Raw genomic sequence first — 17,822 nt, forward strand, 5'->3', positions numbered from 1 at the left:
CTGTTTAAAATGTCTCCTTAATTTGATGCAGATTTTTCCCCAATTCTTTACTTGTCCAAAAATAAATCAAATTTGATCCATTCGCACAATTGCAAATTGAATTGAGTCTACATTTTTCATTTGTAGATTTAATAGATTAATCTTCTCATGTACCAAATGTATTTTTTATCAATATAACAGTGAAATGTATTGCAATAAGTCACAACCATGACAACACTAATTTAAACAATAAACAATAAAAATAGTAGCTGGCAGATAGCTGGTGGGAAATTGAGATTATTATCTACTGTGGAGGTAGGAATAAAAGCTGGAGTAACTCAATGGGTCAGGCAGCATCTATGTAGAAAGGGAATAGTTAATGTTTTGGTTTGAGACTGAAGTCACCTGTCTGAAGAAGGGTTTTGACCTGAAACATCACCTGCAGAGATGCTGCCTGGCCCACTGAGTTGCTCCAGATTTTTGTGTCTATCTTTTATTGTCTCCTGTAAATAAAAGTGGCCATAGAGCTCCAAAATGATACTGTACGTGTGCACTTGTTGGATGCTGCTTTTGCGAGGCCATTAACGTGCATGTGGTGAGCAGTTGCTGGAAGTAGGCAGAACAGGCAGATCATGATGTTAATCATTGTGCAATGCTGATTTGATAATGGAGCTGTTGTTTCGGAGCTCAATGCACAATCTTCCAAATGAATGCAGCCGAAAATTAATCCAGTGGCGGGACAGGCCTTCTTCGTCAGCAATGCTGCGGGTTAGATGTTGGGTGTTTCCTTCCAACTGTTGATACAATTGGTGATGCAGTCAATTGAAGTTGCAGAGTATATAGTGCCAGATGTCAAAAAAAAATTCCCAACTTCCGGACTACTTGTTGTTCCCAGACATGGTTATATCAGTAGTACTGCCCCTTAGAATTCAGAATAAGAATTGGCAGAGGACACTGAAAGCAGAGAACATTCTGGAAGAGGAGGACGCAGTGAAGGGCTCTCAGAAAGAGACAGAATCTGATCAGGATACTCAAGGAGAAATGTCCCTGACAAGCCTCATGTTGTGATATCAGCATTCAGATGCATCAGCAACATTGATATCAGGAGTGTACTCCATTTTGCACAACAAAACTCTGTCCTCCATCAGTTTCTGATTTCTGCTAAAGCCTAATTTCTCCATGTGATGTGTCAGTGAAAGCAGAATATATAATTAATTATCAGATTCATCATCAGGGTTCCACCATCAAACCCTGATGGACATTTTCCACAGGCTGCTCCATAAAAACCCTCAGCTGACTTCCATGCCCCATCTACACTAGTCCCACCTGCCTGTGTTTGGCTCGTATCCCTCTAACCCCGTCCTATTCATGTACCTGTCTAAAAGTTTCATGAATGTTGGAATAATAACAAACAGTGTGTCACAGCAAGGCTGTGCTCATGTAGTCCTCTCCTATCTGTGGGCGACCCACTCCTCTGTGACTTGTGAAGGACCCACTCCTCGCTGACCTATCAAGGACCATAGACAGACTTTTTTTCCCCGGAGTGTAAATGTCCAACACTAAAGGGCATAGCTATGAGGTTAGAGGGTGGGAAATATAATGGAGATGCGCGGGACAGGTGGTGGGGGATGGGAATGCATTGTCAGGGGTGGAGGTAGTTATGATACTCATATCTTTTAGATAGGCATATGGATTTACAGGTAATGGAGGGATATGGATCATGGCAGGCAGATAAGTTCAGTTCAGCTGGGCATCATGTTCAACACAATCATTGTAGGCCGTAGGGCCCGTTGCTCTGCTGTACTGTTCTATGTTTCACTCCTCCCTGACCTAGGAAGGTTGCTTGACTTGCATACCTGAAAGTAATAAATCATTGTCATAATGTAATGGCATACAAACATTGGAAAGTCTTGGAGTAATACAGCCTGGAAATGGGCCCTTCAGCCCAATTTATTCATGCCGATCAAGACACCTAAGTAAGCTATTCCTATTTGAAAATGTTCTTTCACCCTCTGCAGATTTTAAATGAGGAGTGATTATGTAATGAAAGGAAAGTGATGCTTGAGAGCAAGTATTACTTCGGAAGACGCCAACCTACTCTGGGATTTTACGTTGGCTCGGCCCATTGACTGAAATACTGTTGCACCGAATAATGACCTTACCATCTCCTGATTGGTGGTCATCCGACACCCTCAATTGTACACACCTTGCTTTGCACGAGGTACTGAAGTAAATTGGTCAATCCTGTGCAATCTGTTTGGCCAATGCTGCTGAATAGCTGGCTCTGAAGGTTGAAAATTATGAATGAAGATGAATGATATCTGATTATAAGAGTTAGTTGGTTGATAAATGATAGGGGTCTGATGTAGTGAGTCTTGTCCGAGGCTTGCCGTGCATTTGCCTGGATTTGAAATAAGATTGCCACCCCTGTTTTTCGGGACTATCTTAATTTAATCCCCTTCTCAGTCTTCAGAAGTTCTTTAACTGGCCACTAGAAGGAGCACAAGAACACCACCTCACTTTCGGAATCTCAGGCTCTGAGAGAGATCTCTCTCTCTCTCCTCTCTCCTCTCTCCTCTCTGCAATTGCCACATGAAACTAGCAGTGAAACCTACCTCCTGCTACTGCATGCCAGAGAACAGTGGTGCACCATTGTATGCGGTTACAACACTTGTTTTATCACTGGCAGACAGAAAGCTGCAACTCACCAGTATAGTTCAGTGTGGCTGGTGATTTCAGCACAGAACGCAGTTTGTTTGCTAAAACTAGGTGGTGAATTGCCCGTTGTGCAATTTCTTAACATTTGTGACTCATTGAACAATTTCCTAATATTGTATTAGGTGAATAGAAAATGAAGAATATGATGCTGTCTTTTCGAATCCATCTGAAAAATGTCTGGGCTGGAAGAAAATAACTGCTTTTGGTTCTAATCTGATCATGAAAGCAGCTTCAAGCTTCATAGGACGGGCTAATCTGTGAGAAGGAACCTGTGAGGCTCTCTCAGCACTGATGTCACAGGCACAGCAAGAACATCATAAGGAGGAGTCAGATTTCACAAAGTACTGTATGAGCAGCGCTGTATGCTAACAGAGTAGGCACTAATCACACAAGGATTCTGCATGGGATGTAAGCAATATGCTGAGACTGAACTGTCAAAAGGATAATGCAAAATTAAACTCTGGTGTTTCATATGGCAGGTTCTGTTTGACTTAGCGAGAAGACATAAAACTGTGGGATTTGAAAAGTATGATTAATGAAGGCCATCATGTATATTGGTAAGTGGTAACTTGCCTTTTGGATTTAAAAGCACTGTGATCTTGTTGAGCATTGAGAATGTGTTAACCATGCAATTATTTGGTGAAAACATACATGAATGAGGAAAGATGCTGATATGTCTTGTCAGAATATTTATGATGCCTGGATTTTGGAAGGGACGATGTGAGCTCGAGCTTGTCATTTAAAATGCAGTACGTAATGATGGTGAATACATTTCAGTACTGTACAAAGACTGTCTCAACAGAATTGGGGGTTTCAGTAATGTTTTAAAGAGGGGTGGCGGAGAATAAGAAATGATCAGGCTTGTTAAGCCAACTGTCAATGCCCACGTTATAATCATTCTTGCTTTCGGATAGTGTCTGAGAAACATTTACTGCATGGATCCTTATGACATGATTGATCTTGTTATGTTTGTAGTATTGCAAATGCTATTAACCATCTGAGAGCTGATCGTGTTATGTGCAATGCTTGAACTCTTTTCATATATTTTAGAAAGTTGCTAAGTAAAATTAAATGTTTTCTTGCTTATTTTATTTTGCATTTGCAACTGAATACAGTCTATAAAATTTGACATGCTGTAAGTTACTTCACTACAACAGGGCCACGGTAATACAGAAATGTATGCAGTTCCGATGCTTTAGTGTCTATCAAGCCACATTAATTTGAATAGTTTGATCTTTTAACTCTTGATTGCCCTGTGAAAGTTTATAGGTCAGAATTAATTGAAACTGAAGTAAGCTTTGATTCCTTAACAGGCAATTTACATTTCAAGACGCCTTTATTCTCTTATTTAAATTTTTTAATTAAAGAAAACATATTCTTGTGCACATGCAAGCATCTGAAAATGTGTTTCCTTTTATCATAACCTTGCCGATGGAACATATGAATCACTGACATACATCGATGGGTTGAATGTAAATTGATATTAATAATATAATGACAGGTTCCTTTTTCTCACTCTACCTATTCAAATAAAAAATATAGCCACCAAGCATTTTTTATGAAGACAGAGCCACTTTAAAAACTAAGAATTTTATAAAATATTGTTGGTCATTTAAATTTTAAGTCCAATGAATTTCTATGACACATCCAATTTCCTTTTCAATTAAAATCAATACAAAGTCAAGCTAACCAACTGGTTAATTATTTTAGACCATTGTCTACATGAATTCCAACATGGATTCAGTATAAGTTTACGTTAAGGGCTGTTCACTTTTTGATTTTCAATGCTCCGGGTTACAGAGGACATAATGAAGCAAACCTTTGATCTATAATGGGTCAGATTCCTACTTTGTCAATAACATAAGACTTTATTGGATATGTAAATGTACTGTTTTTTCATAGTCTTATTTTTGTTAGTAAATGCATGTGTTTCTTCCATCCTTTAAATGTTTCCAATTATAAATGTCTCCTGCACATTCAGAAAGCTAATTGCCTGGCTTTTAAATCGGTGTGCGTGTTTGTTTCCTGAAACTGTGTCTTCAGATTATTATATTGACTCTTGCTGCTTGCCTTTTCACTGAATAGTGGTGACAACACATAGTCTGAAGAAGGGTTTCGGCCCGAAACGTTGCTTATTTCCTTCGCTCCATAGATGCTGCTGCACCCGCTGACTTTCTCCAGCATTTTTGTGTACCTTCGATTTTCCAGCATCTGCAGTTCCTTCGATAGATAAACTTTTTGTTTAAACAAGGCCACCTTGGGCCAGACCACATATCTCAGTAGAGATCTACCAGGCATCTGCAGTGAGTGGATCAGTATCATGCAATATTTGAGAAGATCACAACTAAATAAAATGTTCCATTTAAACCAACTAAAGTCATGAACAAGGACAAAATAGTCCACTCTGTCTTAACAATTGTCTTATAAATGCAAACCAGCAAGTTAGTTATTCTGGCCAAGATGGAACTCATGAAACTTATGAGATTTATCCATATAATTGCAAAGTAACTGACCTCTTCTCCATTCACGTTAATGCTCCTCATGAATGCACACCATTCCTATATTTGTGACATGGCACTTCTTCAAACTGAATGGCAAGCACACGTCACATATTGCCCAACACATCAAGATATGCTTGAATCGATTTCTAGCAGGTCTTGGTGTGTTGGTAATCAATGACTGGTACTTGAAATCATCATGCATGGACTACAGACCTAACTTTTGCAAAGTTCCTAATATGTACAGATTTTCTAAGGATGCAACCAACATCTACATCCAGATCATTAACACAACAGTTAAAGTGCATTAGTCTCAACACTTGCCCCTTTGAGGCAAGCTGAGACTTTACCTTCGAGATCCCAAACTATCTAAAGTTACTTTTAGCTAATGAATTTCCAGGCAGTTCTCGCATATTACCGTTTCAAAAATACCACAACATGGGGCACAAAAAAACAAACAATGGGAGAGTTTAATATGTATTATTTTATAGTATACTTGGGCATTGACAGTCTTCCAATATTCTGATACCACATTTTTGTACCATATTTTAACATTTTCTGTGATTTGCTTCACTAGGACCGTTTATTGATTTCACACTTGTATCTTGTGACAAAGATTGTGCTAGAGTATCATCAGGCTAACTGGCCCTTTTGCATTTGTTATAATTGGTACCAGAGATGATTTGTCTTGCTTGTCGCTGCAGTTTGATCTGCCCCATATCATTATTCCCTTAGTACAATTTCACTTGCCATTACCATACAAGTCTTGGATTGTACTGAAGAGATTAGGTTAAGTATTTCACTTCTTAAATGGTGAGTAGATGTTGAAAGAGGCATCAAACCTAATAATTGGGAGCAGGCTGCTTGGGAGGCTGGGGAAGATTATGCCTGGCTTGATGGCTCGGATATATTTGCTTTAACGATTCTGTGTGTGGGCACATTTGACATTTTAAGCACATTTACTGACTCTTTTCCAAGCTGGCTCAGTTGTTACCCGGACTATGTCTTTAAGAGGGTTGTATTTTAAGTCTGCCAATATCTGTCCGAATAATGTTTGGTTTCATTTTTTAATGATGTGTTAATTGTTTCTAATCTCTTTCTGTCTCTCTTGTTCATAGAATTGCCAATTTGTTTAAAGTTTGTCTCTATTTGTTCCTTTAGTGGAAAAATATCCTGTAGATTTGGTTGCTAAATTTCTCTACATACCCTGATAAAATACTGCCATTTTGCAGGTTGGAAAACATATGAACTGCATGAGACTTAACTCTTTATAGTGAACTCCTACAGTGAATTTATATTATGATATATTTAATACTTCTGTGAAAAGTAAGACTAATTAATAGAAGGTGCAGTCAGAGATATTGAATGTCATCACGTCACTGTTCACATTTGCCCACTGCATTACATAGCTGGCAACCGTCCTCTTCTTGGTCATCCATAAAAAATGATGTTTATTCAGCTGAAATATTGTAACCTTGTCCATAGTGTGGTAAGGTATGCAGCATAATCCATTCATCATCTGTACAAATGGAAATAAAAGGTAGCAACGGGAAGCATTCAAATGGAACTTTAAATTTCATCACCCAGTATAGTACAGGGTCTGTTTGTAATAGTGTAAAACAAATGGCAGGATTTTATGGAACACTGGAATAGATCAGAACGTTCTGCTGTGCAAATGTTATTTTTAGTAGATGTGAACTGCTGTTTTGAAAGATTAAAATAATGGAAACACACAGTGAGTAAATCATCGGTCAAAGTTCGCAGATGGTCTCCGCTGTGTGAAGCATTGACTTGGAAAACTGGAGTCTTGCTTTGTGATCTGTGCTCTAGGTTCAGCACATAACATCCATGTGCAAGGCTGTGCTGAGTGTAGCAATAGAAATCTGGAAGACAATCAAGACCTTAAACCTCTTGATGGAGCTTAAAAGAGTGCTCCATCACTGGAATAGTGGTAGGGATGCTGTTTAATAACAAGACTTCCTGTAAACTTTAACTCATTAACAAGAGTATATACTGCTAACCTTGACCTAGTGCTGCCTGCTGTTTGTTTTCGAGCCATGCAGCATTTCACACTATGTTGGATTTATTCTCATTCACTGCGCCATTAAGTAAAAAGCAAATAATGTACTGTTAACTTCTTGTATAGAGGGCAGTGCATTTGATTTTTCTCTGGCCCTGTGCTCAAAATTTGATTGACTAGACCTGCTCGACAAATAATCATCACTCTCCCACCTTTGTGTGATAGAGTGCATGCACCGTGAGGTTTATCATTTGCGTGTCCATGTGCGTCTGTGCTGGTATTTAACAATGAAAATCAGTCCAATCTTCCACTTCCACTAGAAACCCATTTGTCAGCAGCATTTCATTTAGTAGACATTAGGCTATTAAAAACTACGCACAGTCACTCATTGTTTCATTGTTACTACTACTGAGAAATACTGCTCGAGGTAATGTCCTTTTCAATATGTTACCTGAACCAGAGTAAATGTAAACACTGAAGGAATTCATGCCGGTGGACCTTAACTGTTATCTGACTGCAGCAGGCAGCTTTACATTTGACTTACTTTAAGACCAATTTCTGAGCATCATTAATGGTACGTGGAGTTTGAGTCCAGATGCAATATCAGTGGTTAGTTTCTGGATTTACCCCGATTAATATATTCATATATAGCCGGGGCCTGACAGTAGCTGGCAGGGGTTTTTTCATGAGAGATTGAGAACGTGCAATGTTGGCTGAAGGTTGAATATCACAAGTATGCAATGCAGCAACTTGCATCCATAAAGGAAGTCAGTAAAGAGCTCAGAGGTGCTTCATGCAACATGGTATCAATCACATTTTGACACCAATATGTAAGTCCTAGGTGTATTTGATCACAATTTTTTTTTTACACGGAAATGTGCAGAACAGTCATTCTGATCATATTAGGTATGTTAGCAATCAATTTCTGGGTGATTGGCAACCACTAAATAATTGCCCTGGGCATTTAGAAACATAGAAACATAGAAATTAGGTGCAGGAGTAGGCCATTCGGCCCTTCGAGCCTGCACCGCCATTCAATATGATCATGGCTGATCATCCAACTCAGTATCCCGTACCTGCCTTCTCTCCATACCCCCTGATCCCCTTAGCCACAAGGGCCACATCTAACTCCCTCTTAAATATAGCCAATGAACTGGCCTCAACTACCCTCTGTGGCAGAGAGTTCCAGAGATTCACCACTCTCTGTGTGAAAAAAGTTCTTCTCATCTCGGTTTTAAAGGATTTCCCCTTTATCCTTAAGCTGTGACTCCTTGTCCTGGACTTCCCTAACATCGGGAACAATCTTCCTGCATCTAGCCTGTCCAACCCCTTAAGAATTTTGTAGGTTTCTATAAGATCCCCTCTCAATCTTCTAAATTCTAGAGAGTATAAACCGAGTCTATCCAGTCTTTCTTCATAAGACAGTCCTGACATCCCAGGAATCAGTCTGGTGAACCGTCTCTGCACTCCCTCTATGGCAATAATGTCCTTCCTCAGATTTGGAGACCAAAACTGTACGCAATACTCCAGGTGTGGTCTCACCAAGACCCTGTACAACTGCAGTAGAACCTCTCTGCTCCTATACTCAAATCCTTTTGAAATGAAAGCTAACATACCATTCGCTTTCTTTACTGCCTGCTGCACCTGCATGCCTACCTTCAATGACTGGTGTACCATGACACCCAGGTCTCGCTGCATCTCCCCCTTTCCCAATCGGCCACCATCTAGATAATAGTCTGCTTTTCCTGTTTTTGCCACCAAAATGGATAACCTCACATTTATCCACATTATACTGCATCTGCCAAACATTTGCCCACTCACCCAGCCTATCCAAGTCACCCTGCAGTCTCCTAGCATCCTCCTCACAGCTAACACTGCCCCCCAGCTTAGTGTCATCTGCAAACTTGGAGATATTGCCTTCAATTCCCTCATCCAGATCATTAATATATATTGTAAATAGCTGGAGTCCCAGTACTGAGCCTTGGGGTACCCCACTAGTCACTGCCTGCCATTGTGAAAAGGACCCGTTTACTCCTACTCTTTGCTTCCTGTTTGCCAGCCAGTTCTCTATCCACATCAATACTGAACCCCGAATGCCTTGTGCTTTAAGTTTGTATACTAATTTCTTATGTGGGACCTTGTCGAAAGCCTTCTGGAAGTCCAGATACACCACATCCACTGGTTCTCCCCTATCCATGCTACTAGTTACATCCTCGAAAAATTCTATAAGATTCGTCAGACATGATTTACCTTTCGTAAATCCATGCTGACTTTGTCCAATGATTTCACCACTTTCCAAATGTGCTGCTATCCCATCTTTAATAACTGACTCTAGCAGTTTCCCCACTACCGATGTTAGACTAACTGGTCTGTAATTCCCCATTTTCTCTCTCCCTCCCTTCTTAAAAAGTGGGGTTACGTTTGCTACCCGCCAATCTTCAGGAACTACTCCAGAATCTAAAGAGTTTTGAAAGATTATTACTAATGCATCCACTATTTCTGGAGCTACTTCCTTAAGTACTCTGGGATGCAGCCTATCTGGCCCTGGGGATTTATCGGCCTTTAATCCATTCAATTTACCCAACACCACTTCCCGGCTAACCTGGATTTCACTCAATTCCTCCAACTCCTTTGACCCGCGGTCCCCTGCTATTTCCGGCAAATTATTTATGTCTTCCTTAGTGAAGACGGAACCAAAGTAGTTATTCAATTGGTCCGCCATATCCTTGTTCCCCATGATCAACTCACCTGTTTCTGACTGCAAGGGACCTACATTTGTTTTAACTAATCTCTTTCTTTTCACATATCTATAAAAACTTTTGCAGTCAGTTTTTATGTTCCCTGCCAGTTTTCTTTCATAATCTATTTTTTCTTTCCTAATTAAGCCCTTTGTCCTCCTCTGCTGGTCTTTGAATTTCTCCCAGTCCTCCGGTATGCTGCTGTGATTTACCTTAGCGTGGCTGATGTTCGCTTGATGTCAATCGTATACCCAATGACATCCTGGGTCATGCTGTTCCTGTTTTCATCGATATCAGCTATGATTTGAGCTTTTGCGGAGAAATCTACAACTTTCATAGTTGTCCCAAAATAAAACATGGAAGCATATTTTGTAGGATTTAGGAGTAAGCAATTGAAATGCTTGTATTTTCACATCGGAGGCCGGCACAAGGTAAATAACTTATTGGAACCCTGTTCACTAATCACAGACTTTTTTTGTTACAATCACATGTGAGATGAATGTAGTAATCACTGTAGCCGTCTGTAAGTCAGATCACCATCACACGGGACCACTCGTAACACAGGAATTGAGATGGGCAAGTCATTGTGTGGTAGAGGATGGAACACTGGAGAGTGGGGTAATGAAAATAAGGAGCGTGCAAGAGGTTAAGATTAGAGTTGTACAGAGATCCTTGGTGATTGCAGGACTGGGAGAGGTTACAGAGATAGTTAAGATTGAGGCGAAGAAAGGGTTTGAAAGTAAGGTTGAGAATATTAAAATTGAGAGATTTACAGACCAGAAACTAATGCAGGACAACAAACATACGACCAAACAGAACATTAGGGTATGGCCACAGAGTTGCCATGTTGGAAAGATTAAAAGGAAAGGTAATGGTAGCCTAGATGAATGAAGTTAACCATCAAAGATATGACCAGAAAAGGGAATTGTGTGGTCAGCATTTTAGTCGGAGCATAGTCAGATTAACAGCTTATTTCCCCCTTCTACAATTGGTCTGAAGAAGAGTCATGACCAGAAACATTGTGTATCTATGTGCTCCAGAGATGCAATCTGAGCCGCTGAGTTACTCCAGTAATTTCTGTTCTATGCAAGATTCCATCACCTGCAGTGCCTTGTGTATCTCATATTTCAAGTGGTGGGTCTCATACACAAGACAAGCTGATAAAGGATGGGAAGGTGGCGGGATAGAAAGGGGTTCTTTAGAGCCTGGGAAAGGGGCTCTTTAGGTCCTTTCCTTGGTCGGGTATGGAGTGGTGGTTTAATCCAGGATCTGAAACTCAAAATCAGTGTTAATTCATTTGACCTAAGTTGTGATTTAATGCCCATTTGCATCATCTGCAGACAATACATTCTGTCCCCTTGGCCACTGATACCACTTACCTAAAACTGACTTTCCACAATTTATGTGAATGGCTAATATTTATACTGTTGGATCAGCTTGGCAACAATGATCTATTGAGAAGGTTCATGTTCAATATTGAATTATGCGCTTTGATTGGTTCATTTGAGCTGTAAGTGTATAACCAAAATACAACAATGCTTTTAGAGTGAGTGATTAAAATCTAATTCACTGGCATGTAAGAAAATACCCTGTTTGTCAACTGTTTAATTTTTGTCAACTATTGGTAACCTGGTTTGTACTTAAAATATAGCACCAGATAGCTGTTAGGTCTTGAGGACTTAGTCAGTTGTTCTGGGGCTAAGGTACATGCACGAGTCTGCAAAACTAAATTATCTTTGTTCTGCATTAAATACAATATCCCATGGCACAAATGGATTTTATGTTGCAGCAAATAACATCAAATCAGGCATAGAATATTTTGAGTTCATTGTTTCATTTATGAGAAATCATTCACAATGAACAGTGTGATGTGGTGCTGGTTAGAAAGTGGGAGAAGGAAAGAGAAGAAACATTATCTAACTTAATTTCTATATTAAAAATAAACAGCTGCAAGGAATGGTATCCAACAAGAACATTAACGTGTCTGTTCCCTTTGCTGATGTTGATGGACATTCAACATATTTTCAAGAATCTCTAGTTTTATAGACTCCTTTTGAAGTTTGTCACATTGTGATTATAATGTAAGTTACTTACTGTGGAGCACAGAATAGATTCTATTGCAATCTTCTTTTCCAAAATATCTTAAATCAAAACCACACTACAGCCTGTTGCTATGCATTATGTGTGCTATGGTCAAAAACATTACATGCTTTTATATTTGCACTTTTATTGATTTTGTTTTCCAAAAGACAAACATTTTGCGAGTGAGCATGCTTTTGCACTCTCCAAAGTCTGGATGGGGGGGGTCACCTGTAAACGGATACCATACTTAAAATGCAACCATTGCAAGTCTGCCTGCTGGGTCCACAATTTTATTTCTGATCTATCTTAACTCAGTCAAAGCCTGCTTCTGTCAGTTAAAGGAAAGCAAGTGATATGGCAAAAACAAAGCCTCTCTGGCAAAATACCATTGCAAAATGTGCTGGAGTGCACAGCAAAATATATTGCTGTATAAAATAATGTTGCATTGATATAGAAAACTGCATTTTCTTCCATGTTCATATCCAGTCATGAATTATAACCTCACTTGTATCAGACATCCATTGATTTTGTACACAACTGTATAATTATTTTTTCTGGAATAAACATAAATCATTTTGATGTTACGTTTTGAATTTCCATACTTACAAGACACTTTGCAAAATTGTTGTTGTGCTATTTGTTTATATTTCACAGTCCTACTTTTTTACTGATTTATGAAATCCATTGGCACCTGCAGAGATTTAATGTAAAGCGTGTGATTTGAGTACATTTGGAACACAGATGCGTAGACACTCTTGGTAATCTAAAAACTGAAAAAGGCTTACTGAATCTGGGCCAAGGATTTCATGCCTTTCACCAAGGCATTCTGTTTGATGCATTCACATTAGGAAGCCTGATGTGGGAGACAGCGAACACTGACCTGACCTATCGACATGCTATTTCCTCTGGCTAAAGGTTTTACTGACGATTCCGATCACTGTTTCATCACCATGTTGACCAGAGATGTTCCTCATTCAATGTTAGAAGCATGGAATGAAAAGTATTCAAGTCCCACTGAATATGTGCCAGCTCACTGTAAGAACAACGCAGCTAGTCCCATTTTCCTACCTTTTTCCCTGGAGCCCAACAATTTATTTTACTAATCGTGTTTCCTCTATAAGATCTGATTGAACCTGCTTCCAACCCCCTGTCATGTAATACATTCCATATGCTAAACATTTGCTGCGTTTAAAAAAAAAATCCTTGTCACCTTTGGCACTTTTTACAATTGTCTTAAATCTTTTTCAGGTTAATGACCCTTCCACCAATAGAAACAGTCTTCCTCCACTGTGTCTAGACCTTAGTTATTTTGAACACCATTTCACATTGCTTTGCAATCTTCTGTACCTTAAGGAGATCAATCCAGCTTCTCTGGACTTTGCAATAATATTTCCTCCATTCTTTGATCCGAATTAATACATTTCTTCTGGACCCTCTCCAAACCCCTCACATTCTTATGTACAGTGAGTTGTAATGGATACAATTGGACGTCTCCTTTAGATTTTGGCATCACAGGCCAGAATAAATGTATTCTCTGATATATTCCCAGTCCGCCTAAGTATCAGGTAGTGAGGATGAGGCAGTGGATGCTGTTAGCCTGGATTTCAGCAAGGTGAGTCCATGGAGCTGAGCCAAGGATTAGAAAGAGAGCAGAGAGCAGCACAGTTTCAAAGCTAGTTGAGCTGGCACCTTATAGTTCCGATGACCTGGGTTCAAATCTGACCTCCTGTATCGTCTATTTGCATTTCCTTCCTCTGACTGCTTGTACTTCCCCAGGGTGCTCCACTTTGCTCCCACAGCTCAGAGACAGGGGATAGGGTGGTTAATTAGCTATTTTAAATTGCCCCGTGCTTGTGCGGACGGTAGAAGTGGCAAGTTGGGAGGGTTGGGGGGCCGGGGGGGGGGGGGGGGGGGGGGGGGATGAGGGAAGAGCTGATGGGAATATAGAGACAATGAGTGGGAGAATAGGATTACTCCGTGAATCACTCCAGCCGCCTTCCGTGTGGAAATGAAATATGGGAATATGATGAATATGAAAGAATGGTGATTTTGAGATTGTTTAGTGTTATGAGAGAAAGGGAGATTGGATGACTGGAACTAAAGTGGAGAGTTATGGGGAAAGAGTGACATGAAACTGATGACAAGTTGTTGACAGACAGTGGAGAAGAAAGGGAGTTTAGAAATGATAAATGGCAGCTGCTTGTGAAAGGAACAATTTAAAGTCTTGGCTAAAATAAAAACTGGAATGGGAAGCTATGTGGTAACAATTTTACAAGATTGGGGTAATAATCTAAGAGGTAGTAGTGAAGAATGATATCTATCCACAGAGTCAGGAATAAAAACTCTGCAAACATTTGGTGGTTGGAATTAAACTCGGGAATTGCCTCCCTCAGAAGAGGCAATGATAAAGATCTGAATAGCTAACCAGTTAGTCCATGGTGAATTTATCATTCAATCTCCCTTCAAGGCAGTCTACTATTCTCCTCTGGATCCTATGGTTTTTTGTTTAGCTTGGCAGTGGTCAGTACCTGAGTCTCAGTCAAAGGTTGCTTGAAAGATGGAATGAACTGTTTCAGATTTATGCCCTAACACACTTCCTCAAAGAAGTGTTCTCATTTCCTCAAATAAAAAAAAGAACTTCCCCATCCAAATTCACATTGGGGTTTGTGCTTGGAAGCTCATACAAGTTATATTCTTGAAGGTATCATTCATGGCCTTCTGCCCGTGACGTTCCCAAACATTGGTCAAACATTGGAAAAATTAAGTATATGTAAGATTTAGGAAGATGAAATCAGACAGGGCCTTTGAGGAATATGAAGCAAGTAGGAAAGAATTCAAGCAGGTAATTGGAAGAACCAAGGGAGGCCTTGTAATGTCTTTGCCAAATTGGATTAAAGTATCTCCCAAGGCTTTTTATACATCATTATGAACAAGAAGACAACTACTGAGAAGATAGGACCACTTATGGATAAAGGAGGGGATTTAAGTTTGTAGTCGGAGCTTGCAGGTGAGATACTAAATTAATACTTTGCATTTGTATTAACCAAGGAGTAGTACGTGGGAAATAAATTATCAACTTGTGCAATACGAATATGTTAGGGCAGTATACCATCAAGAAAAGAGGCGATATGGGGCTCTTGAAAAGCAATAAGATTGATAAATCCCACTGGCCTGATAGGATCTATCCCAGGTTATTGAGAGAAGCAAGGGGGGGGGGGGGGGGGGGGGGGGGGGTGGGGGGGGGTGGGGGGGGGGGGGGGGGGGGGGGGGGGGGGGGGGGGGGGGGGGGGGGGGGGGGGGGGGGGGGGGGGGGGGAACCACAGCTGAGGTCCTGGAGAACAGGAGAGTAGCCAATGTTGTTCTTTTGTTTAAGAATTGAAGTAGATATAATTCAGGAAATTCCAATGCGATGAGTCCAACATCTGTAGTAGGGAACATTCTTGGGATAGGATTTACGTGTATTTGAAAGAGACTGGGTTAGTTAGGGACAGTCAGCATAGTTTTGTACACAGCAGGTCTTGACTTACTGACTAGATTGGGTTTTATGAGGAGGTGATGAAGGTGATTGATGAAGGCAAGGCAGTAGATGATGTCCACTTGAATTTTTCTAAGGCATTATAAAACTCCTTCAACGTAGGCTGTTTCAGAACAATAAGATGCCAGGGATCAACAGTAGTTTAGGTTCAGAGCTGGCTGACATAGAAAATGGAGGGTTGTGGTGGAAGGGTGCTGGAGGTCTGGAACCAGTAATGTTCCGCAGGGATCTATTCTGGGACCTTGGCTGTTTGTGATACATATAAACGACTAGGACGTGAATGTATAAGAAAGAACTGCAGATGTTGCAAAAATCGAAGGTAGACAAAAATGTTGGAGAAACTCAGCCGGTGAGGAGCGAAGGAATAGGCGATGTTTCGGGTCTCGAGTTTCTCCAGCATTTCTGTCTACCTAGGACGTGAATGTAGATCATTTGGTTGTAAGTTTGCATATCAGACCAAAAGTGTTGGAGTTGAAGAGTGAGGAAGGCTGTCAAAGAATATGCAGGGTAAAGCGCAGTTACAGGTATGGGTAGATGAAGTTTAATTTGCGGTGTTGCGCTTTTTGAGGTGAAATGCACGAGGAAAGTATGTAGTTAATGACAAGATCCTTAACAGCATTGATGTACAAAGGGATCTTGGGGTCCAAGTCTATAGCTCCTTAAAAATAGCGACGTAAATAGATAGAGTGGTAAAGAAGACATACGATGTGCTTGCCTTCATGTCATCATTGTGTATAAGTGCCAGGATGTCATGTAGCTTTATAAAAATGCGATTATGTCATACCCGGAGTAATTTGTGCAGATCTGGTTGCCCAATTACGAGAAGGAAGTGGAGGCTTTGGAGAGAGTGCAGAAGATGTTAACCCAAATGTTGCCTGAATTAGAGAATCATGGCTATGTCGAGTGGTTGGACTGACTTGGATTGCTTTCTCTACATCCATACACAGTTGCCCAATCCATCCTTACGTTGGAGATTATTATCCACCAATGCCCACAAGTGGAGAGTGAGTAGGCGCTTCATTACCTCACTATTTTTCGAGTGCCAGTGAAGCATTCTTTACTCAAATTTAAATTATTTGATGACTAAATTAAATAAACTGATTAAGGATATTTCAATTTCAAATAATTTGTTTTGTGTTATTCATAATGGAGCCCTGAAGGCTCACTCCTCTGTCACATTAGACATACTTCCAGCGATGTCAAAACTTCTTGTAAATTTCGCAACTCCTTCTTGGTTGTTTCAGTCTACACTTTATAGTGGCTTCTATTTATTAATCTCGTGTTGATTTTAATCTAATGGAGCTGTTGCTGAGGCTATATTAAGTCTTCTTTTATGAATTGATGAATTGATTATAAATATGGATAGGATTCCCTGTCCAAACCTTCCAACTCATGTTCTTTTATCGAATAGTGAATGGCCTGGATAGAGTGCATGTGGAGAAAATGATACCTGCAAACTTGTACGCTTTTGGAGTGTGGGAGGAAACCGAAGATCTCGGTGAAAACCCACGTGGTGACGGGGAGAACGTACAAACTCTGAACAGACAGCACCCATAGTTGGGATCGAACCCAGGTCTCTGGTGCTGCAAACGCTATAAGGCAGCAACTCTACCGCTGCGCCACTGTGCCACCCATAATAATTCAAATCAGAGTCATAGGAAGAGATACAAAAGCATATTCCATTTTAAATGTATTTTACTTAGAACATTTAGTTTAGTTTATTGTCACACATACCGAGGTACAGTGAAAGGATTTTTGTTGTGTGCTAAACAGTCACATACAGTATTTTAACTATAAAATAGTACATCACAGCAACAGGCCAAATTAATCAATTCTGCCAGCATGTGAATATATATTCCCTGCCAGCCTTGCCTATTCATGTACTTATCCAAAAGCCTCCTAAATGCCAGTTCCATCACAACCCCTAACAGTTCATTCCAGGCATCTACCACCATCTCTGTAAAAAAATGGTTAGAAGCCCTGCACATCTCATTTAAACCGACTTGTGTTCTATCTACTTATGTTACTACTTCAGGGAGCTTTTGACCTGGACTCTAGGATCCCTCTGTGCATCGATGCTGTTGAGGGTCTTGCAATTAACTGTACAATTTTGATCTTCCAAAGTGCAACATTTGACATTTGAGCACATTAAATTCCATCTGCAATTTACCTCCCCATAGCCATAATTGTTATCTGTTTTGCTGTATTTGTCAACCTTCTTCACTGTCTGCAAATCCAATTTTTGAGTTGAA

General features: G+C 40.2%; 1 protein-coding gene across 4 annotated transcripts in view; it reads left to right on the forward strand.

Annotated features, from left to right (window-relative positions):
• Positions 1–2,576: 2,576 nt before the first annotated feature.
• LOC129712397 (zinc finger protein 385D-like) overlaps positions 2,577–17,822 on the forward strand; it is a 288,509-nt gene continuing 273,263 nt past the window's right edge. For 3 of the 4 annotated variants that reach the window (XM_055660818.1, XM_055660809.1, XM_055660799.1), the window contains exon 1: positions 2,578–3,254. In XM_055660818.1, the coding sequence (XP_055516793.1) occupies positions 3,233–3,254 (22 nt within the window). In that variant the 5' untranslated portion in view covers positions 2,578–3,232. Of the gene's footprint in view, positions 3,255–17,822 lie in introns of all 4 variants that reach the window. The other variant, XM_055660805.1, reaches the window with a different exon arrangement.

The sequence above is a fragment of the Leucoraja erinacea genome, chromosome 2, assembly GCF_028641065.1.
Source record: "Leucoraja erinacea ecotype New England chromosome 2, Leri_hhj_1, whole genome shotgun sequence".
Lineage (NCBI taxonomy): Eukaryota > Metazoa > Chordata > Chondrichthyes > Rajiformes > Rajidae > Leucoraja > Leucoraja erinaceus.